Here is a 24,212-nt window from a genome sequence, read left to right as displayed (position 1 = left end):
CTTTTCTAAAGAACTGCAGGGCAGTGTTTTACAAAGCAGCATTTCTCAATGAGACAATGGCAACAGGGTTTAGGTCAATGGGACAGGCTGGACTCTAGGCTTGAGCTCTTTGGCTGAGCTGGGAATCCTGCTTTGTGACCCCCCCCCCCCCCTTCTCTCTCCAGATCTGACCATTGTTTGGTTACTACAATCTCCTGTATTTTCATCAACAGGGAAAGGAGCGATTCTACATACTTATCTTTCCCCGAGTCTGAAAGCTCTCCGGAGGTGAAAGTGTGTGGAACTCCAGGGAAACACAGTGGAAAATGCAGTGAGGACAGGCAGGTAGACAGCGGGGACGAGGACCTGGATTGGAGCAGCCTGTCCTCATCCAGCGGTCTTCTCTTCTCCATAAGGAACGCCTATGAGCAGAACGTCATCCAGCACTCAGAGGAAAATCGACGGTATGTTTGATAAGCTTGAAGATCACTCAAGGTGAAGAGCTCGTTTTGACGTAGCTACTGTACAGAATCAGCTCACTAACAATGCCTACATCTCCCCATTGCTTCTGCAGGGCCACCAGAGTTATCGGCAGATTCGTTGTGACCGTCGTTGACGAGGGCAGCAGTTCTCATCCAGACCCAGTCGACCCAGTCCAGGAAGACGGTAGCGGCAGTAGAGCTGGTGTAGAGGTTGTCGGGGAGGAATCCGGCTGCTTTAACTGTAGTCCGCTTTGTGCTGCAGTTAAAAGGGCAGCTAAGAAATATGTTGCAGCACCGATCCTCAGAGTCTCACGATCACTTCGAGGGAGGATGAGGAAGCTCTTCCGAGGGAACTCTGCGAAGTGAGCCTGGAGGAGTGAGTCTAGAGTGAACCTAGGCGAGATCCATGATGAATTTGCAGCAGTGAGGGAGTGATTGGAACCGAACCGAAATGAACCGATCCGTGAATTTATCATTAATTTATCAATAGTTCTGATCAGAGGAGGATGGGTCCCTCCGTGTGAGTCTTGGTTCCTCCCAAAGTTTCTTCCTCCAGCGCTGAGGGAGTTTTTCCTTGCCACTGTCGCCTTTGGCTTGCTCACCGGGGGATTTAAGGCTTTAGTGAGGGAAAGATTGATTTGGAGGATTGAGCATGGAGCAGTGAGAGAAACCGTTATTGAAGGTTGACCCTGAAACAGTGAGAGAAACAGTGATTAGAGGATTGAGAACTGAGCAGTGATTGGAGGATTGAGCCTAATGCAGTTAGACACTGAGGGATTTGGAGGATTGAGCCAGAGGTAGTGAGAGAAAGAGTGGTTGGAGAATTGAGCATGGAGCAGTGAGAGAGTGTGTTTGGAGGTTTGAGCATGGAGGAATGAGAATAAGAGTGTTTGGAGTATTGAGACTGAGACAGTTAGAGAAAGAGTGATTTAGAGGACTGACCCTGAAACAGTAAGAGAAAGAGTGATTGGAGGATTGAGCCTGAGACAGTTAGAGAAAGAGTGATTGGAGGATTGAGGATGAGGGAGTGAGAAAAAGAGAGAAAAAAGAGCTGGAGTGATGTGAAGGAAGTGTGTGATTATGTGGTTGTGTGTTTGTGTGTGTGTGTGTGTGTGTGTGTGTGTCTTTGAGCATTAATAAAGCACTGCTCTGCATTACTGATGTGTTCTGGATGTTTCTGTTTTCTACTGAAAGTAAAACCTAGATATTGATCGTCTCTCTTCATCTTTATGATGAGTCTGAGGATTAAACTCACATTAGATCACTTTGAAGAATTAGAAGATCATAATACACTAATAAAGATATTAATAATAATAATAATAATGACAACTAAGGCAGGACTGAGCCAATATAACAAACCAGGGATCTGGGAGGAAAACACAACGCTGCTCGGAAGGGACAAGGGGATGAGGAGAACCACAAGCCGAGCTTGGGTGTAAAAGCAGGACAGAGCAGGAAGGGAAAACAGAGCAGGAAGCAGCGCTTCAGAAAGGGCGAGAGCAAAACTAAAGAAAACCACGTAGCCGAGCTTCAGACAGGTCACATCAAACAAAACCAACAGAGGAACAAAAGAGGAGAACAAGGAGCAAGAGCGCTGCTGCCGGACCCCTGGTCAGAGTTACACACTAATAATCAGAATAATAATCCCAATAAAACTGATAATACCACTGCTACAGGTCAGGACTACACTTCAAACCAACACACACACACACACACACACACACACACACACACACAATCTACCTACTAGTTAGCCGAGGGCAATTTACTTACGTAACTTGGAGTGGGGGGCAGTCAGGAGGGTTAAGGGCCTTGCTTGAGGGCCCAACAGTGGCAGCTTGTGAATCCCGGGTCTCAAACCCACAACATATCCCAGAATGGGAGAGAACAACATATCCCAGCATTCAGTGCATGACCACAACTACGGTATAACAGGAAGGTCAACATGTCCAAAACACATCACCTGAATGAGATCCTACTTCGGAGCATCCAGAGACAGTGGAGACGAAAATCCAGAGACTGGACAAAACCGGTCAAGCTGGTCAAGAGCTGGTCATACTGGTTGACTAGCCTGGTGAAGCTGGTCATGCTGATGCTGATTCCAGGACGGAGGATGATGTCCACGCCCCCATGGAGAACGAGGAGGTTGAGGAGAAGCTGCGAGAGCTGCTGGAGGCAATGTTGGGTGTGCTCCCTCAAGTCGTCCAGATGTGCAAGCAGAGGCTGCAGAGGCTGCAGGAGCACCTCGCTGAAGAGGTTTCTGCTCAGATAAAATTATAATAAAAATATAATAAAAATATAATAAAAATGTAGCTCACATTCGTCTGAACATTTAAGCAACCCATCAGTAGTACAATTGAAGCTTGTGTGGCTTAAACACTGTATCTCAATCATCAGAAAGGGTGTCCACATACTTTTGTCCATCACATGGACTTTAAACCTATTGTTTATGTTTCTTCACTGACAAAAAAAATCCACATCAACTAGTAACAACTGCTTTCAGATGATCTAAGCTGGACCTTGATGGTCAAGGTGGTTGAAAAAGCTGGTCGTCCAGGGGAAACATCCCGGTAATGCTGGTAAACCAGCTGGTCCAGCAGCTTACTTAGCTCCTGACCAGCACGGCATCACATGGTTTTCTTTGGGAGGGATGGTTTAGCGGGTCTATCAGTGTGACCAAGGTGATTGACCAGTTTGTTCTGGCTGGTCATACTGATGGACCAGAGCAGTTTAAATATCTCAGCACCTTTTCCCTCTCCTCCTTCACCTCCTTCTCCACTCTCACCACCTTTAATAAAATAATACAATATCAGGAATCATCTAGAATGTGTTCTATTATTATCATTATTATTATTAATATTATTATTATTATCATTATTATTAATATTATTGTCATTATTATTATTATTATTAATATACAAAGATGTGCATGATAGATACAAAAATCCAATGTTTCCACAGAAATGAGTTGCTAAATACCCCGAACACTCATTAGCTCCGAGGGCTAACCTGCACTGACAGGCAGCAGAGGACATCAACAGGGCGCTCGCGCTGGAGCTTCAGGACCCCAGGAGAGGCCGCTAGCTAAGTGACTACAGGACAAGCTAACTGTAACTAGCTGTGAGCTGAAAAAACACAAACAGGGGGCTTTTAAACACAGCTTAAAGTTTCCTCCAGCAGTTTATCCTCCTCAGATCACAACAATCCACGCTAATTTAACCCAAACTCACAGTCTGAACACAGTTTGGTCCAAAACCAGGTGATTTCCCCTCTACATCTGAAACTCAGCACACTGACTCCACCTGCTGGTCACAGAGGTGTACAACAACCCTGAAGTTCTCAGCTGCTTTTATTATTATTATTATTATTATTATTATTATTATTATTATTAATCATTATATATATATATATATATATATACACACACACACAGTGGTGGAAAAGATACAGGCCTGAGTCGCAGTGAGTAGCAAGTTTTATTGAGACAAAAGGTCTGGGTTATACTCTGCAACAGGTATTTTATACACATCCTCTGTGATCGAAACCAGTTACAACTCCCTTTGTTTCCTCCTTTTTAGGACTTATTCTACATATAGTTATAGAACTAGCATAGACGCACAGCCAGAACATTCTGTTCACACCAAAGAAGGAAAAGAACATTAAAAAGAACAAAAAACAACAGTAATGATGCTCTATCATTCTCACCTAGACGCCTTTCTGTCTCCTGTCCTGTCTTTTGCAGACTTACACACAGCACATTCTAAAGTACAAATATAGTTACATTTTACCTTCTCATGGATTAAATATTGGAGGAGATTATACATTCTCACACATACCTGTGATTATACTTTCTCACATATACATTGATCAAGAATCACCAAATTGGTCTCCACAACAATTCCCCCCTTTGATTATTAATCAAACAAATAATACACACATATTGATCATTCCTGAATCATCTGATACTGAGTGAAAGATCTACTAAACAGCCGTAACGCACAGTTAAGAAGACAAGGAATCAGGCAAAAAACTAATAGGAGAAGACACAGCAAAGGAGCACATACAGTGAGAAGCCAACGACCTCAGGGTCTGAATAGTGACAGCCATTCCCACCAGCTATTAGGGTTGGTGGGAGGAGGGGTGATGGCTTGTTTCATATGGTCCACATAGCTGGTGATGTTATCACTTAAATCTGGGATATAGAAACAACAGGAAGTATTGAGCATTCTACACACTCCTCCTTCCTTCATGGTAAGGAGGTTTAGGACCATTCGATGTTGGAGTGCGGCTGCTCGCATTGCCTGTTGCTCCTGACATAGGGCATTTATTGCCCCCGCGGTATCATTAACAACAGTCAGAAGTTGGTAAGCTAGGCTATTGATCTTTAGGAGGGCAACTGTATTTCCCTCACCCAGAAACAGAGACCACCCAATTGACTGACCAGGAGTGGTCCATGGATCCACCATCTTATACCCATTGTACCATTGTCCTGACATGAGGTCACGTTTGCGTCGGCTTAGAGATTGTACAGAGCTATCTGGTGCGCTTGCTTGGGTTTTGACATACTGATCATTTTTGAGATGTTTTTACACCTTGATTGGAGTCCAGCTCTGGTAAGTTTATTGGACGTGGTTAAAGACACACACCTGTCTACATAAGGTCTCACAGCTGACATGAGGAGGAAGGAGCTGCCTGTAGAGATCAGAGACAGGACTGTGTGGAGGCACAGATCTGGAGAAGGCTACAAAAAAATCTGCTGTCAAATATCTCTGTAGAGACCTGCTGAATATAAGCTGAATATTTTCCTTCATAAGGCCACTTTTATTAAAGATTTGTGTCCTGTGTCAGATTTCTCCTTTATATCTGTTATTATTCATAGTTATTAATTTAAGTTACTTTAATAAGCTGTTAAATTGTTGTTAACTCTGTTTTCTTAAACTAGTTGATCATTTGTAATTTAGAGAGTCAGAAAGTCTTTTTATTCAGGTTTAGGAGGGACTTTTATTTTGACAGAAGTTCGTTCGCTACTCCTCCACCTCCACAGCCGGTTTTCTCCTCTGCTGACTGGTTGGAGGTCCTCGGCTCTTCAGCTGCTCCGGCAGCGAGGACAGCTCCTCAGGGCGGTGTTCTCACTGCTGGAGGTTCTTCTATAAAACACTGAAAAGTATCGGAGCCCGAAGAGGATATGTAGTTTTACCATCAGTCGTTGTATATGTACTCAATTTCCCAGACTCCTCTGCTTGCTCATGTAACCACTCCGGCCAATCAGGACAAAGCCAGATCAGCTGAGTTTTAGAACGTGTCCCTGAAGCTCATCAGCTCGGCTACTTCACCTTCCCCTGTTTGTCTCCTGTGTGCTTGTTTGCTCCGTTTTGCTTTGTGTTCTGAGCTTTTTATGTTTGGACTCTTTTGCTCAGTTTTGTCTGTCTTTTATTCCGGACCTCTGCCTGAGCACTTGGTGCTCACTAGTTGATTGAGGTGCTGATTCAGGTGTAGTTTCAGGCCAGCTAGAAGTGTGAATTGCAGAGGAGGAGCCAAGTGTCTCCAATCTTGATAAATTAGGTGTGGAGCCACTCAGAAATCAGTGTGCTTGCTTTTTTACTTGGGGTCATCTTTAGCTTGTAAGGTAGGCTGGTTTTTAAATATACTTCTAACTAGATTCTGCTAACACTCTTGTCTTAAGGTTAACATAGAAGCTTGGTGCTCACTAGTTGATTGAGGTGCTCTTGGTAAAGTGATATCCTCCCATGGATTCTCTTACCACTGTTACACAGATTTCTCCTGTACAACATCCGGAGAATTCGACCCTTCCTCTCTAGAGAGGCCACCCAGGTGCTTGTTCAGTCTCTCGTCCCTTCCAGACTTGACTACTGCAACTCTCTTCTGGCTGGTCTCCCTCTGCGCACCATCAGGCCCCTGCAACTCATCCAGAGGTACGGATCGTCTTCAATGTCCCTAAATTTAGTCATGTCTCTTCACTGCTGCGTTCTCTCCACTGGCTTCCTGTAGCTGGAAGATTCAAAATCCTGACGCTGGCCTACAAAGCCAAGAACGGACCAGCCCCTCCATACCTGATGGCAATGGTCTAAAGCCGTTCTGCACCAAGAGCTCTTCAAGCTTCAAGTATGGCTCGGCTCGACCCGCCATCCCTCAAAATCCGCGGAAGACAAGCGTCCAGACTTTTTTCTGTCCTGGCACCAAAGTGGTGGAACGAGCTGCCCCTGGGTGTCCGAACGGCCGAGTCCCTCGCTGTCTTCAAACGCAGACTGAAGACCCACCTCTTCAGAGAGTACTTGGACGAATAGAGTGCTATGGTCGCCTTATTGTATTGTGTTTAGTAGTGTCTAAGCTTGGAGGTATCTTTTGAATCATTAGTCTATTCTAACTAGCTAAGGTTTTTCTTGGGTAAATAGCAAAGCACTTTGTAAGTCGCTCTGGATAAGAGCATCTGCCAAATGCCATAAGTGTAAATGTTTCTCGTCTTCTGATTTTACCTCAGTCCTTCTGTTATGGTTACCACAGCTCTGGTTTTGACCCTCGCCTGTTTACTGGTTAAGAAAAACATGTTCGCCTTGTGTGGTTTAGAAAGGACCGGAGTGGGCAACAAAATGCTCAACCGCACCAAACACTATCTCTGATGGAGCTCTGAGTGATCTGCTCGGACTCTCTAGGGTATGAAGGCAGAGGCTGTTGTCTGTCCAAGACTGTTGTTTTTGGTGGCACTACCAGCATCTCTGAGTGAGTAAATGCTCAACAGCTCGTGTTTTCATTAATAACCTTCCAGATTTCTCCATCTCCTTCCCATTTCACCCTAAAGATCTAGAGCATGTAACAGATGATCTGTAGATTGTGCTCCATTCTAGACTTAACAATGTTGCTCAGGATTAAACAAATTTGGTAGAAAAAGCTAGCAGTGTGGTATAATGACCAGACCTGCTCTCTGAAACCGATCACTTGTAGCTGTGAACATCAACGACAAGCAGAATTAGTCTTGTAGAAGGCAAAACAATCCTAATTAAAGCCAATCATCTTCATCCTCTCTAATATACACCACTGTTGAATATGTATGTAGACTGTACATCTGTTGAACACAGACTTAAATGTTAGTCAAGGTCATTTTCCATTGTTTCCAGTTAAAAACCTTGGAATATGGAGGAGGTTTGTCAGTTACTTTTTGTTCTCTTTTGTTGGTTTGAATACAACACTTGACCTTCAAAGCAAAAACGATGTGCCTGTTTTGTTGTCTTTTAAAATGAAACGCATCCAAATTCTCACACTTACTATATTTCTATTTAATTTAAGGCCATATTTCAGTTTATATTCCGCTCATTGCGCTTGGGTCTACAGCGGGACCGGGGAATTGACGAGTATTGAAGCGTGATTGTGAAATGCTGTTTCCATGTGGTTCTGCTTTGAAGGAACGAGACGTGATTCGACACAGAGCGTTGAGCGACCGTCCCTACTTTATAGTCTTTAATATCAGCTCTGTCTTCTTTATCTGAGCCAGTTGTTGTGATCCTTGTGCTCTCTGGTCCCTCTGTTACTGTACAGTACTCTGTCTCACTGACCGTTGTTTGCGTTTTTGTCGCAGGAACATGGCGACCGCGGAGGGACGAGCTCTCCAGACGCGTTGCAGGGAGGTCGTCAAGCTTGCCCCACAGATCCAGCTGCTGGTGTAAAGGCACTCCACAGTCCATCGATGGAGACATCATCAGGCTTTCATCCCTTTAGTTTTCATATATTAGAAACCTCACCCAGGTACTTCCATTTCATGTAGTTATTGTTACACATTCGTTTATTAGATTGTGTTTACCCTCATTTACTTTGTTAACATTCTGAAAATAAAGTGAAATTATTAATTAATTATTAATAAAAAACTGTTTCTTTAAAAATACACAAATCAGGGTGACACATGAGTTGATGAAAGACAAGATGAGAATGATCAATTTTATTTAACAGGGTTTAAGGTTTACATACACACACAAAGTATTAAAATAGTTATCACATTGTTTAAAATGATGGATAAACATGATTTAGAGTATTAATAAGTGGAAAATGTAGTAGAGCTAATTCCAGTGGGAATTGTTGCTCATTAGTCTGGAACACTGGCACTGTGGAGAATAATTAAAGTTATTACAGAAAAAATGTGGTTATTGTTTTGTGGGCTAGTTCTTTAGCACAGTGTGATGTACAGTTGAAACTAGAAGTTACAATTTTTATGACTTTGTCAAAAGTCATAAAAGTTTAAAAGCATTTCATTAGTATTTGGTACCATTGTCCTTAAACTGTACAACTTGGGTCAAATGTTTTGGATATCCTTCCACAAGCTTCTCACAATAGTTGGCAGGAATTTTGGCCCATTCCTCCAGACAGAACTGGTGTAACTGAGCCATGTTTGTAGGTTGACTTGCTTGCACATGTCTTTTCAGCTTTGCCCATATATTTTCAATAGGATTGAGGTCAGGGCTTTGTGATGACCACTCCAAAACATTGACTTTGTTCTCACTTTGCAACCAGTTTGGCAGTTTGCTTTGGGTCATTCAGACCCATTTGCACCCAAGCTTTTAACTTCCTGGCTGATGTCTTGATGTTGCTTCAGTATTTCCACATAAAGTTCTTTCCTCATGATGCCATCTTTTTAGTAAAGTGCACCAATCCCTCCTGCAGCAAAACAACCCCACAACATGATGCTGCCACCCCCGTGTTTCACAGTTGGGATGGTGTTCTCGGGCCTGCAAGCACCCCCCTTTTCCTCCAAACGTAACAATGGTCATTATTGCCAAACAGGTACACTTTTAGTTTTATCAGACCACAGATATGGATACAGACATGTATTCAAAAATGTAGGTCTTTGTCCCTGGGTGCATTTGCAAACATTAATCTGGCTTTTTTATGTGTCTTTTGGAGTAATGGCTTTCTCCTGGCAGAGTGACGTTTCAGCCCATGTCAATACAGTACCTGTTTCACTGTGGATAATGACGTACTCTTACCAGCTTCAGTGCAGCGTCTTCACAAGGTTTTTTGCTTTTGTTCTTGGGTTGATCTGCACATTTTGGACCAACGCACGTTCATCTCTGTCTCCTTCCTGAGCGGTATGATGTCTGGACATTCCCATCTTGTTTGTACTTGTGTATAATTGTTTGTACAGATAAACAAGGCACCTTCAGGCGTCTGGAAATTGCATCCAAGGATGAGCCAGACTTGTGCAAGTCCACAATTCTCTTCCTGATATTCTGGCTTGCTTTCGACTTTCCCATGTTGTTTCAGGTGTGCCTTAAAATACATCCACAGGTGTGTCTCTGATTAACTCAGATGTTGCCTATGAACCATAGTAATCTTGGTGTATTTAAGCTTTGAAGAAAGTCATTCTCTCTATTCTGGCTTTTAGCAAACAGAAATAATTTAGGTAATCCTAATTGACCTAAAAAGGGAAAAGTTTATTCTAAATTCATGTCAGACAATGAGGGGAAAAATGCATGTGTGTCTTTTTATATATTGTATGCTATATGCTATATAACTTCTGGTTTCAACTGTAGAAAAGAAAGGACTGTTTAGTGCAGCATACGGTCAAGCCTCAAGTGTGTTTTATTTAGCTCAAGAAAAACATAATACACAGGTGTTTTCCAGTTACCAACACCTCTCTTGACTTGGGTTTGAGTTCCTCTATGGTTTGTGCCGGGACTGATAGAACCAGGTCAAAACCTCTGGGATCATCAGGGCGACGCATCCTTAGTCTGGGCGTTCCCCTGCCAGTCACGAAGCTACCATTCTCTACCATACTGTTTACAAAGACGAGGAACATATTCCTTATCTTGGATGTCGTCACCTTTTCCTTTTCTTCCTGATCATCTGTTCCCCAATCAAAACTGTCAAATTTGAGATTAGTAAATACTAGGAATCAAATTACAAGTACATTTACTTCTCCAGCACTGCTCAAAACAATGATTTACAACTTACACACTGTTCCTGAGGCCATTGATCTCAAGTTTATTCATGTTCAAGTTTTTGTTGTCTTGGACATTCATATTCTGAAGACTATACGATAAAGAATTAAACACTGTCAGCAGAGGTGTGGATTGCATTGTTCTGTCTCATATGTAGTAATAAACTATATTTACCTCCTCTCCAGAGCTTCAGAGGCATCCATTGTGCTCTCCAGAGCTTCAATCTCTTCTTCTATATGTGCTAGATCTTCTCTGTACAGATAAAATTGTTCTATTTGTGAACTTGTAGGCCACCAATAATATTATAATTCTGTACTGATGATAGGATGTGTAATTCACAATGTGGTTTAAAACATATTAGTTAGAGGTCTGAAAGTGTTCCACTTGAGGAACACCCACAACTGGACAAGGGCAGTCAAATGATGCTTCATCTACTGCCTCTAACTGGGGGTGGAGGTGCTTGGACATTCAAAGCTAATAAAAAAGAATAAACCATAATCAACTGATTTACACAGAAAAGTGTACATTTCACAAAAATATCAAATTACGATGTAGTAAAATCTGACTTGCAGTAATTTGGTTTCAAAACTACTTGAAGTATAAAAGTAAGTCATGTAAGGAAAACAAACACTACCCTACTACCCCACCTGACAAAAACATTTTTCTAAAAGCCATAATGACTATAATGTTATATTAAAATGTTAATGTTGAAAAGGTTGGGATGCACTAAGCTACCCGTTTCAGCTGCATAGATGCCCATTGAAAATGAATGCATTTTACTAATATCAAATATATTAAAGGAGCATCTATGTGCACTACTAAGCATTACCATGTTACATTGAGCGGAAATTTGTTGTAGTTGCCTATAGGTATTGTAATGGAGCAAAAAGTCAAACTTCAGAGGCATGTTATTAATGACCTTTATTGAAATGTAAATGTGGGGCTCAGTTGGGACATTTCACTCTAGTTTTCTTGAGTCTCTGCCACGGACATCTTCATACTAGGCTACATATGTTTGCTGTGTCCTTATTGGAATGTGATGTGACGTGCAGGTGTGATTTGGTGACATTGGGCCAAATTTGAACTTCAGTCTTCAATAAAAATACAGGTAGTATGTAAATGTGAAATAATAAAAGCACATACAAGTGTCTGAGGGAAGGCAAAGGGTACGAGAGAGAGTAAATGTAGCTATTAAAATAGATTCCAAACTGGGTGCTAACCAGCCGGTTAATCAACAGAGTCCATGTTGTCAATTTAAGTCAAGACAGCTTGACAAATATTAATCTTTCGCTGCAGCCAGCCAAAGAGTATCAGATTTTTTCTAGTTCCATAAACTGCATCAAATCGTTCGCCCACTTTTTAAAGCTAGGAGGGCTTTTCTCTTTACATTTAAGCAATATAAGCAGTCTTGCTACTAATGTGGCAAAAGCTATCCACATTTGAACATGATTAGTAGATAAAGCCCTCGAGGAGTCTCCCTGAATATCGCTGTTGTAGGGAAAGGCTGGATCGGCTAATAAAAGTCCTAATAAAAGTCAAACGTAATTCCAAGGTGCATCAAAGGCAATGAAAACCAGTTGATTCTTTAAGCGCAAATCAAGAAGCAAATCTGACTACCACAGTTCTGGAGTTCCACAGAGAGACCAATATTCCAGTCCAGGGTTTTCGGAGACAGAGGCGGCCGCTGTCATCCCAATGAGTGATTCTGAGTCAATTCAGGCACTCTACTGACTCCCAGACTTTGTTCCAGAGGAGAAAGTAAGCTAATTAATAAGATCAGTTGCCTTAAGAATTTAGAGCACACGGGACACACGAGAAGAGACGGGACGCAGTTTAAAAAGGGATCCGGGTTAAAGTAATCCAAAAGTTTTAGAACAATTAATTAATTAATTAATAAAGATGTTTTTTTTTGGGGGGGGGGGTTCTGACTCAAAGTCAGATTTCCAAAGCATTGCCTTAAGATAGTTTGAGTCTCACAGTTGTATGAACTGGAAATGTCTTGGGATCTGTATTTTATTTCAATCCGAAGATTCTAAGATATTGTCTTGGAATATTCCGATTCTCAGGGTTGTTTAAACCATAGAATTTTGCAGGCATCCAAATTCATTAAAATTCAAAGACACTAAGACAAGATTTTAGGATATTTCATTCTCAATACTGCTCAACCTACAGAATTTATTTGTAGAATCTGGGTTTTTTTTAAGAAAGAAAATTAAAGATTTTAAGGCAAGGTTTTGGAAGTGATTTATTTCTCAGGGCTGTTCCGATTAGAATTTTTTTTAAAGGAAGTTTTTAAAGAATTTCGAAGATTCTAAGACAAGGGAGCCTCAAGGGAGGGTTTATATGACCAAAAGAGTTCGGACTATACACATGAAATTAATTTAATAATAATTATTATTTTTGTAAAAACTGATGCCGCCTGACTGATGGAGTTAGAAGCTGAGCTGAGAACTTAGAAGCAGCACATAGTGGAATCAGGTTGTCTGACACGGGGTCAAGTAAAGGCATTGGAAGTTTGCTGGGGGAGACTGCCGTAGAGACAGACACAGAGGGGAAGATGGACGTAAAATTAATGGGTTTATATCAGTCTCTAGCTGCATTTTCAACTCAACAATGTGACAGCTTTCAATCTAAAACATACAATGTACAGATCGGGTTTTTCTGCTGCTATTCCTAGTATAGGGTTATTTCCACTTAAAATAGGCTCAGTAGAATATTTTTGGGATCTGACAGAGCAGAGCACCTTTGACGTCTAACCTTGAGTTAATTTTCGAGATCTCTCCTTTAATGGCTTGGAGCGGAGTGTTACTGTCCTGCAGAAAGTCCTTTTATTTCTTTTAAAATCAACTTCAAATTTGCTGCTTCCACTGTTTTTTTTTTCATCTTGGTCCAGTGTTTGCTGAGAAATCGCTACAACACGATTCTGGTTTGTTTGTTTCTTAATGTTGGGTCGTCTTTTTACCTTTTAAACCTAGTCGCCATTCCTGCCTCTTCTTCCATGTGAGAATTATTGACTATTTTTGATAATACCTCCTAAGTCCAGGGGTGTTTTTCGTCACTTTTTGTCAGGGGAGACTTTCTTAAGCTGCCATTTTGCCATTTGGCAGCTTAAGATGATGTTACAGGAACCCACCTAAATGAATATCAGTAGGTTCAACACTGGTACTGGTACAAGTACTTCCTCCATTTAGCATCTGTGTTCAAGTCACTAAAAGGATTGTGTAGATTTCCAAAAATGTCTTCTACTGTCTTTCTCCTGGAATTTTCTGGAGTCATCATGGCATCATGCGTATTTCTTACATGAACAATTTTCAGGGGCTTTCGAAAGCCTGCAAACTTTTGATCTGCAGAGAACAACTATGCCGAGCACATCAGGCTATTTTTGTCCTGCATATGAACCATGCAACAACTTTAATATGCCGAATCAAGGTGCCAGGTGTATCATGCAGTGATCTGCAAATGTAACATTATTCAACAATATTCAAAAACATTGCTCTCAGTTCTTTTGGACTCCCTCTTGTGTGTCAAAACATAATTTTGTGTAGGTAACATTACATTTTTGTGGTTGGGATAAATTGTATGGATGTTAATTTCTTAACATATTCTTAACATTTTATTTGCATATTTCTGTCATTTTTTGTTTGCACAGAAACTATTCTGCCATGGAGGAGGGAAAAGGTGTGTTGATGTAAAATAGAAGCTTTTTTTGTTATTTTTAAATAACTATAATGTTCAGTTGTTGTAACATGCCTTGATGCCATTTCATGATCAATCTGAAGGACTTCTGAAGCACCTTCACTGACTGAGAACTCATTGACCACATTAGATGATGGGCAGTTGCTGGATGATGTCCTTTACAGATGAGGTAACCTAATAAATGTATGCACTTATTCTTATTTAATTTAATAAATAACTAGATTTTTTTTATTAGTTTTCATTTATTTTTATCTTTACAGGTCTATTTACAATGGTTTAGGACCACAAAAAGGCAATGGTTTCTGCGCAATATCCATGTAAGAATGCTCTGAACATCATTTGGACTGAAGTATTGGCGGTTGTTCAAGTCGGTGTGTCCTCGAGCTCTAGACCATCTATGGGCTTCCAAAAGAATAACATCCGGTTTGACACCTAATGAGATCTATTCTTCAATTTGTTTGACCAAATCTGGACATACTGTTTGGAAATGACCCTCTTTTTCAGAATCTGCAACATTCCCATTGTGCTCATTGTAAGTGCGTTGAACAATGACTTTGTGGCTGAGCCAATCATTTTTAATCTTGAATCTTGAATCCTGATAGATTGTAGTTTCCATCACAGATAATTCCTGCCTGGATACAGTAGAAATATGCCTTGTCCTTGTCCTTCTGACATGCTGAATTTGTGGTTCTAAAGGCTGTCGTTCTTTTGATTGTAGCTTCTATAAATGTCCCATGATTGTCCTCTTTCTTAACCTCTTGAGACCCGGACTTTTGCTTGTTGTGCATTTTTCATTTCTCCTAGCTGTTTGGGATTAGTAGAACCTAACAAGTATTAAAACTAAACTTGCTCTTTGTACAGGAAGTTGTTTTTGCAAAAAACAATGTCCTCATCTTACTGTGTGATAAAGAAACAATTGGCAAAACTGCCCATTTTAAACTGTAAACATGAGGATACGAAAACAACAAGTGCAAACAAAGTAAATGGTTTATTTTAAGTCCTAAACATGGCTATACAAAATATGCAAATATAATTGCAAAGTTATGAGTAAGTAACTGACAAACAAATGCTTTCAGAGTAAAAAATGCAGCAAAGTAGAGGTATTAAGTATGAAGTACTCATCCGAGTATGTCATCATTACGGATGCTGTAGCATCTTATTATTGCTAAAATTTGTCATGAATGTATGCCATATGAAGCTAGAGATGTTATTGTACATAAATTAAACATAAAACTTACATATTATAACACATAACTAAACATGATTTCCCCCCCTCAAGCCCAGATGATGTATCTAGGACAGTATGTGTGCTAAGTGGCTTACTTTACTCTTATAAATAAAGTGCATCAAATGTTGTTTTTGTTTTGTTTTGGGGTTTTCATTGTTGTTTTTTTAGCATTGCCACAGAAAATGTTTAGCTAGCCATTTTTAGTTCAATAAAGAACTATGTTTGTGATAGAAATGGTTCAGGTAAATACATCATGTAATGGTTCTTCACTCGCATCTCATGATTCTTTATGGAACTAAAAGTGTCTGTTTAAGTATTCTGTTTCAATGCCATAAAAAACATTTGCACACAACCTTCATATGTGGACATAAAGGTAACAGATTTAAATGATTAGGTCTCCACAATCACTCAACCTAGACCCAATTGTGATGGCACCTCTGGGTAATTCTTCAATACTGTTAAACTATTCCAGGTGCCTAGCTCATGAAGCTAACTAAGAAAATGCTCAGCAATAGGCAAAGTTGTCTTTAAAGGCAAATGTAGCTACTTTGAAGAATATAAAGTATAAAACATTCTGGGTTTGTTTATTCTCATTTAACATTTTTTTTCATTTACTACATAATTCCATTTGTGTTCATACATAGTTTTGGCAGTCTTAAGTAATATTTTTCTACAATGTAGAAAATAAGGAAAAAACATGGAATATGAGTTTGTCCAAACTTATGATTGGTACTGTATATGATGTCCTTGTGTAAACATAAAACATGGTTTTCCTGAGACAACATGTGCCTAAATTTGTTAGGCTACCTAGGCAAATGGTAAGTGAAAAACTGCCATATAATTAAGTAGACTAGGTAACGCTCTCTTAATTGTAGTTTTTTGTTTGATTGATTGTTTATTTTTAGAGAACTTCAATTGTGTAGCTAAAATGATTAAATCAAATTGATTTGCATAGCTCGTTTTACAACTGTTGTCACAAAGCAGCTTTACACAATCAGTAATTAATAAAAGCCAACGGCGACAGTGGCAAAGAAAAACTCCCTCAGAGCTGGAGCAAGAAACCTTGGGAGGAACCACGACTCACAAGATAACCATCCTCCTCTGATCAGAACTATTTATAAATTATTGACAAAACCATCTATCCTGCTGTATTGCTCAGATGTGCAACATATTCATAATACAATAATCATTGTGTAGTAGAACTTAATATAGTCATGACAGTGATGGTAAGAGTGATTCAGTTCAATTCAAAATCAATTCAAAATGTATGTATATAGCGCCTTTCGCAACAAATTTCACTAAGCCAGGTCCACGCCTCTTATGAGCAAGCACCACAATGGAGGTGGCAGCGACAGTGGAAAGGAAAAACTCCCTCATACTAAGAGGAAGAAACCTTGGGAGAAACCAAGACTCAGACCGAGTAACCCATCTGCCTTAGGTCAACCCGCACAGCAGAAACAAACAAATAACATTATACAAAGAACCAGACAGAGAGATAATGAAGAGCTATAACTAATGTAGGAACAGGTTATGAAGTATGAGCGTGTGTAGCTGCTGGACAGAGAGATAATGAAGAGCTATAGCTAATGTAGGAACAGGTTATGAAGTAGGAGTGTGAGTAGGTGCTGGACAGAGAGATAATGAAGGGCTATAGCTAATGTAGGAACAGTTTATGAAGTATGAGTGTGAGTAGGTGCTGGACAGAGAGATAATGAAGAGCTATAGTTAATGTAGGAACAGGTTATGAAGTATGTGTGTGAGTAGGTGCTGGACATGTTGTGTTAATGTTAAAGTCCATGCTGATTAAGTATGTGTATGTATAGAAATGGAGTGTGGTAGGAGTGGATCACTCCAGTGGACTCCAGAGCAGAACCGTAACTTAGCAGGGCAGTGGAGAGCCAGGCTGAGCGAACATCAGGGCACAGCAGGAGGAACAGGGCACCACAGCACATGCAAAAGAGATTAGGATGGTTGTGTGGGACAGGCCTGATACCAAGACGAACCAAAAATGGGCAACTCCAAGCAGGCAGCTCAAGACATGAGGAGAGAGAGAAAAAAGATGAAGATTAAAACAAGGTTTATGTTTAATGAATGACCTGTAGCATAAAGAAGTTAGAGAGACGACCACAATAATAGTAATGAAAAGCCTGTAATCAGAGTGGGACGTAACAGTGGTGAAATGTAATCAGAGCAGGACAGAACACAGAACTGGAGAGTTCTCTGAAAGCTGATGTAAAGAGAAAAGTTTTTCATCTAGATTTAAAGACTGAGAGTGTGTCTGATTCCCGTATATTAACAGGGAGGTTGTTCCAAAGTTGGGGGGCTTTATACAAGAACGCTCTTCCTCCTGCATTGTTTTTTTCTAATATGTGTGACTGTCAGACTATTATAGCCAGCATCTTGTGAACGGAGTGTACGTGGAGGGTTATAAGGTGTAAGAAGTTCCTCCAGATAATGTGGGGCCAGACCATTGAGAGATTTACATGTTAGAAGAAGTATTTTAGAATCTATATCAAATATAACAGGTAACCAGTGTATGGATGAAAGAATTGGACTAATATGATCAAATTTCCTAGCTCTAGTTAGTACCCTGGCAGCGGCATTCTGAACAAGCTGGAGCTTATGAAGCATGCCCCTGGGATAGTATGCAGCGGGTTTAGCAGGGTTGCGTAAATCAAAGAAACCCATTTTAAATATACTGCATATATGTGCATCAAATGAGAGAATAGAGTCAAAAACGACCCTTAAGTTTCTCACTGTTTTACCAGGTATAACTAAGTGAACATCTGTGTTTACCACAGTATTATCATTAATATTTGAATCTATATTAGGACCAAGTAAAAGGACCTCTGTTTTGTCAGAATTAAGTAAAAAAAAAAAAAGAGTCATCCAGTCTTTCATTTCTTTAATACAGTCTGTTATTTTGCAGAGACACAGGACCCTGTTAGGTTTAGCTGGTATGTAAATTTGGGTATCATCAGCATAACAGTGAAAGGTAAGACAGAGTGTACATTTTCAGTCACATGCTCCAGATCTTTAGCATGTAATAGGGAGGAGATAGTTAACTCAGGGTCGTTATTAATAAACGCATTCGCTGTTGCAGTTGTTATTGTATGTTTGCTAATACAGCGGGCGGGTGAAAGATATTCTGGTTAAGAACTATTTCTAACATGACTGGACTCATTTAAAGCTGTATATTCATCAGGTTTAACCCATGTGTCACAGATACATAGTGCATTCTCTCTTCTCTCTTTCCTCTCAAAGATTCTCGAACGTTCCGTCTACAACCAACTGTCTCTCTTTCTCACTCTGAACAATCTTCAGGACCCCCACCAGTCTGGCTTCAAAGCTGCACACTCTACTGAAACTGCTCTCATTGCAGTTACAGAGAAGCTCCATGCAGCTAAAGCTGCCAGACTGTCCTCGGTTCTGATCCTTCTTGACCTCTCCGCAGCTTTTGACACAGTGGACCACAAGATCCTCCTGTCTATCCTTGCCGGTCTTGGAATTACCGGCTCTGCATGGCAATGGTTCGCATCATACCTGCAGGGACGCTCATACCAGGTAACGTGGCAGGGCGACACGTCCGCTCCTTGTAGTCTCTCCACTGGCGTTCCACAAGGCTCAGTTCTTGGTCCTCTTCTTTTCTCACTATACACCCACTCTTTTGGTAAAGTGATCTCCTCCCATGGATTCTCTTACCACTGCTACGCCGACGACACTCAACTCATGCTCTCTTTCCCACCGTCTGACACACAGGTCTCCACCCGTATCTCAGCATGCCTCGCCGACGTCTCGTCTTGGATGGCGGCTCACCACCTCAAACTCAACCCCAGCAAGACGGAGTTGCTGTACATCCCGGGAACTGCTGGACCAAGAAACGATCTTGCCATCACCTTCGAGAACTCACTGGTCACTCCCTCTACTGAAGCCCGAAGCCTTGGTGTAGTGATGGATGATCAGTTATCGTTCTCAAGTCATGTTGCAAACGTAACTCGGTCCTGCAGATTTCTTCTGTACAACATCCGGAGAATTCGACCCTTCCTCTCTAGAGAGGCCACCCAGGTGCTTGTTCAGTCTCTCGTCACTTCCAGACTTGACTACTGCAACTCTCTTCTGGCTGGTCTCCCTCTGCGCACCATCAGGCCCCTGCAACTCATCCAGAATGCAGCGGCACGGGTCGTCTTCAATGTCCCTAAATTCAGCCATGTCACTCCACTGCTGCGTTCTCTCCACTGGCTTCCTGTAGCTGCCCGCATCAGATTTAAAACCCTGACGCTGGCCTACAAAGCCAAGAACGGACCAGCCCCTCCGTATCTGATGGCAATGGTCAAAAGCCGATCCGCACCAAGAGCCCTTCGAGCTTCAAGTACGGCTCGGCTCGACCCACCATCCCTCAAAATCCGCGGAAGACAAGCGTCCAGGCTTTTTTCTGTCCTGGCACCAAAGTGGTGGAACGAGCTGCCCCTGGATGTCCGAACGGCCGAGTCGCTCGCTGTCTTCAAACGCAGACTGAAGACCCACCTCTTCAGAGAGTACTTGGACGAATAGTTCTATGGTTGCCTTATTGTATTGTGTTTAGTAATGTCTAAGCTTGGAGGTATCTTTTGTATTAGTCTATTCTAACTAGCTGAGGTTTTCTTGGGTAAATAGCAAAGCACTTTGTAAGTCGCTCTGGATAAGAGCGTCTGCTAAATGCCATAAATGTAAATGTAAATGCATTAAGCCTATTGTCAGTAATAATGTCATTTACAATAACTGATTTAGGTTCTAATTTAATGCGGTAGTTGCTGTTGCTCTGAGGGACGGACAGGTTTGTTTTAATTCTAATGAGGTCATTAAAACAGTTTTTTCTGTTTCTATAAGTTACATAGAGGACAAACACAGTCTCAATATTGAATTGTTTATTTGCACTATTTTGAGGAAAATACATGGAAATATTACGTGCTGAAATACAAGCAGATGTAGCAAATGCAATTTTGTAGCAAATGCATCGATTTTTAGCCTAGATTAAAGAATTGAGACTGTGTCTGAGTCCTGAACATTATCTGGAAGGTTATTCCAGAGTTGGGGGACTTTATAAAAAAAGCTCTTCCCCCTGCTGAGGTTTTCTGAATTTTGGGAACTACTACGAAGCCAGCACCCTGGGATCTAAGTAATCTTCATAGTTCATAATATGTAATAAGGTAATTAGGAGTGAGGCCATGTAGAGTTTTGTGTGTTAGTAGAAATGTTTTTGTAGTCAATACAGCCAATGCAGTGATGATAGATCTGGACAAATATGGTCAAATATTTTAGTTTTAGTAAGGATCCTGGCTGCAGTATTTTGAACTAGGTGAAGTTTATTGAGGTCCCTGGACCTAAAAGGAGAACCTTTTCGGTTAACTAAATGTTGTTACTGTTAAGAAGAAGGAAGTTATGTGACATTCAGAATTTTATATCCTTTACACGGTCCTCAATTTTCTTTAATCTAGATTTATCATCAGGTTTGGCTGATATATAGAGCTGTGTGTCATCTGCATAATAATAGAAGTTAACATCATGTCTGCTTATAACTGAGCCCAGTGGTAACATGTATAATTTAAGTAATAGTGATCCTAAAATAGAGCCTAGAACTCCATATCTTACTTTTGTGTAATTTGAAGATAAATCTTTTACCTTCACAAACTGATAGCGTCCGGTTAGATATGATTTGAACCACAATAGGGCTGTTTCTGTAATTCCAACCATGTTCTCTAATCTTTCTAAGAGTTTCTAATAGTGTGATCTATTGTATCAAAGGCTACACTGAGGTTAAGAAGGGCTAATAAAGATATGTAGCTTTGATTAGAGGCAAGAAGGAGATCGTTTGTAATCTTTGCTAGGGCTGTCTCAGTGCTATGATGGGATCTGAATCCAGTTTGGAATTTCTCATACATGTCATTTTTACTCATGTATAAGAGTTGTTGGGCCACAGCTTTTTCTAATATCTTGGATATAAAAGTATATCCATATGATGGGTCTGTAATTAGAAATACACTAGTATCAAGATTTGGTTTCTTGATGAAAGGTTTTATGACTGCTAATTTAAGGGTTTTGTGTACATGCCCCAAGCTAAGGGATGAATTTACTATTGTTAAAATAGGTCTGATTATAATTGGGAGTATTTCTTTTAGTATTTTTGAGGGAATTGGGTCGAGTGTACAGGTTGTACAATTTGCTGAGGAAATCATTGTTTTCTAGTTCTGGCTGTGGAAGTGGGTAGAAGGCTTACGACGCAGTAAATGATCAGTGATGAACATGTAAATGAACAGATATATAAAAATAAGTGTAAGAAAGTAGAGAAGCAAGCTAAACAAAGAGCACAGAGACACTGATTCCCCAAACACCGGCTTTACAGTACTGTAAACTTAAAACTAGTAATAGTACAAAGTTCATTGTACATGTTAAAATAATGGAATCCTTGGGACATTAAAGTGTATGATGTTCCTGGGACCATATAATATACTAATAATGTGATCACACAGCTTATCTGCTAATGTTATTAAACACACTGTACTACTGTACTTTGTACAAAGCTCATTGTCCAATCACTTCTTCAAATAAATCATGAGTCAAAATTGGTTTATGATGTCCCTATTTTAAGACTGAATGATGTTCCTGGGACTATATAATGTGCTAATACTGTGGTCAGTCTTTTCGAGGGAGCGAACAATGGCTGCAACAGGCTAGGTAGCGGTGAACACGCAGCCCAAGCCTTTAACCAAGCATGTAGCCCACCTGCTTTTTTCCCCGTTTCCACCTTGGGCACTCTGTCCGCTGTGTTGTCTTCTCGAGGCCGGTGCTGCTGTACCTTGCTGGCTGGTTTCGGCGGTGTCCTAGTGCAAAAGAAAATGGAAATCAGAAAGGCTTAAGGTAAGTTCATGATGAACTTTACCAAACTCCAGGAGCGCCTCTCAACTGTAACTAACTGTTCTGGAGGAGAACTGTACGTGTAAAATAAATATTAAAGTTAAAATAAATAATAAATAGCGTCAGTTGCCAGTTGAACACACAAAGACGATTGCCATGGTGGAAATCATCTTGGAGTTGAAGATGCAGTGCAATTTAAGCACACATTAAAAATAGAATAATCTATAAGCTGTGAAAAGACAAGAAAAATTACATTCACTGTCCTGATGGTGGCGCTGCAGCAAAACATTAAATGTTTTAATTCAATAAGGTGTGACCTGTAAGTCCTACACTCAAAATAATTTTTTGTCTGATTCCTTGATGCCTTCCCACTTCTGCTAACTAGTCCAAGATTTTCTTTTTACCACTCCTCACATATTTGGTATTAAAATACTTGCAATGGTCTTAATAACTAATAATTATTGAATAATTATAATAATTATTAAAAAATGTAAGCCTGGAACTTTTGAACGCTTGAGCCCATTTCAACAAAATCTGTTCAGCACGTGATTTTAAGGTGGCATGATAAGTTTAGTTTCAGCTCCAATACGATACATTACCTTATTGATAGATACACGATACCGATCCAATACCATTGTTAAATAAATAAACCGTATACCTCAACATGTGGGAGAAAATGAAAGCGTCAGCTAACCTCACTAACTTTGTAAAATAAAATAAAACAAATTATCAAAGATATATATTTATTGAATTACTATTTATTTTATTACTAAAATAAGAAATGATTGTGCAGGACTTTGGCACAGAATTTGCCTTACAGTGATTAAGTATTAATAGGAGACCAGATTTTGTTATTTTCAAAAGATACTAGGCTATTCTAATATGTCTTTATATGAGATATGACTTAACAAAATATATAAAAAATTGATGATTAGTTATGTGTATAGATTTGTTATTCGTGTATTTAGCAGTGTTGGCTCAGGACTTTTATTCTGAAATGTGAAGTTCAGTGAGACCAAAGGGAAGCAAGCATTGCAAATATCGGGACCAATATCCAATCCTCATATCTGATGAGGCCTGTTGTGCTGGTTCTTCAGGTCTCATCGGGCCTGTTGTGCTGGTTCTTTAGGTATCTTTGGGCCTGTTGTGCTGGTTCTTTAGGTCTCATTGGGCCTGTTGTGCTAGTTCTTTAGGTCTCATTGGGCCTGTTGTGCTGGATCTTTAGGTCTCATTGGGCCTGTTGTGCTGGTTCTTTAGGTCTCATTGGGCCTGTTGTGCTGGATCTTTAGGTCTCATTGGGCCTGTTGTGCTAGTTCTTTAGGTATCTTTGGGCCTGTTGTGCTGGTTCTTTAGGTCTCATTGGGCCTGTTGTGCTGGATCTTTAGGTCTCATTGGGCCTGTTGTGCTGGTTCTTTAGGTCTCATTGGGCCTGTTGTGCTGGTTCTTTAGGTCTCATTGGGCCTGTTGTGGTTGTGGCAAATCCTACAACTTAGGCCTACTTGAAGCCATAGCTGACACCCATATGACTCCAGTGTTGAGACAAATTGCATGTTCTTTTCATGGTAATTCCTACTCCATCCACTATGTGGCAGTATATTGGAAATAGGCCAGGTTACAAGCCAAAAGGAGAGAACCAAGCAGTAGCAAAGAGGTTTAGCTGAGGCTCACTTCAGGCCTCACTGTAGTGAAGACTGAATGAAGGAGCTTTGGTTCAAATACTCATTGTAAGTTTGCAATCCTTTAATTCTTTATATATTCTGTCAAGGTTTGTCTATGTTTAATGCATGAGGTTGGGTGCTGTTGTGCTTTTGCAGAAAGCTTCTCTTTTTTTTTCTTGTTTGTTTGTTTGTTTGTTTCTCTATTTGTGCTCCTTACAACTAACTTGCTCTTCATATGGACATTGGGATAAGCCTGTTGTGCTGGTTCTTAGGAACATGAAAACAGGCCCATTGAGACCTTACGTTCTCATTGGGCCTATTGTCATGTGCTTAT

General features: G+C 40.5%; 1 protein-coding gene across 1 annotated transcript; it reads left to right on the top strand.

Moving 5' to 3' along the window:
* The first annotated feature begins 56 nt into the window (after positions 1-56).
* On the top strand, positions 57-20,024 carry LOC140561491 (uncharacterized). The gene is made up of 6 exons (XM_072686732.1): positions 57-73; positions 213-443; positions 554-823; positions 2,567-2,717; positions 18,594-18,893; positions 19,089-20,024. Exons 1-6 carry the CDS (start codon positions 57-59, stop codon positions 19,878-19,880), a joined length of 1,761 nt encoding a protein of 586 aa, XP_072542833.1. The 3' UTR covers positions 19,881-20,024.
* Positions 20,025-24,212: the final 4,188 nt, after the last annotated feature.

Source organism: Salminus brasiliensis, chromosome 8, assembly GCF_030463535.1.
Source record: "Salminus brasiliensis chromosome 8, fSalBra1.hap2, whole genome shotgun sequence".
Taxonomy (NCBI): domain Eukaryota; kingdom Metazoa; phylum Chordata; class Actinopteri; order Characiformes; family Bryconidae; genus Salminus; species Salminus brasiliensis.
Note: the sequence above shows the minus strand (reverse complement) of the source record. Positions and strands in the feature narration are given on the sequence as shown.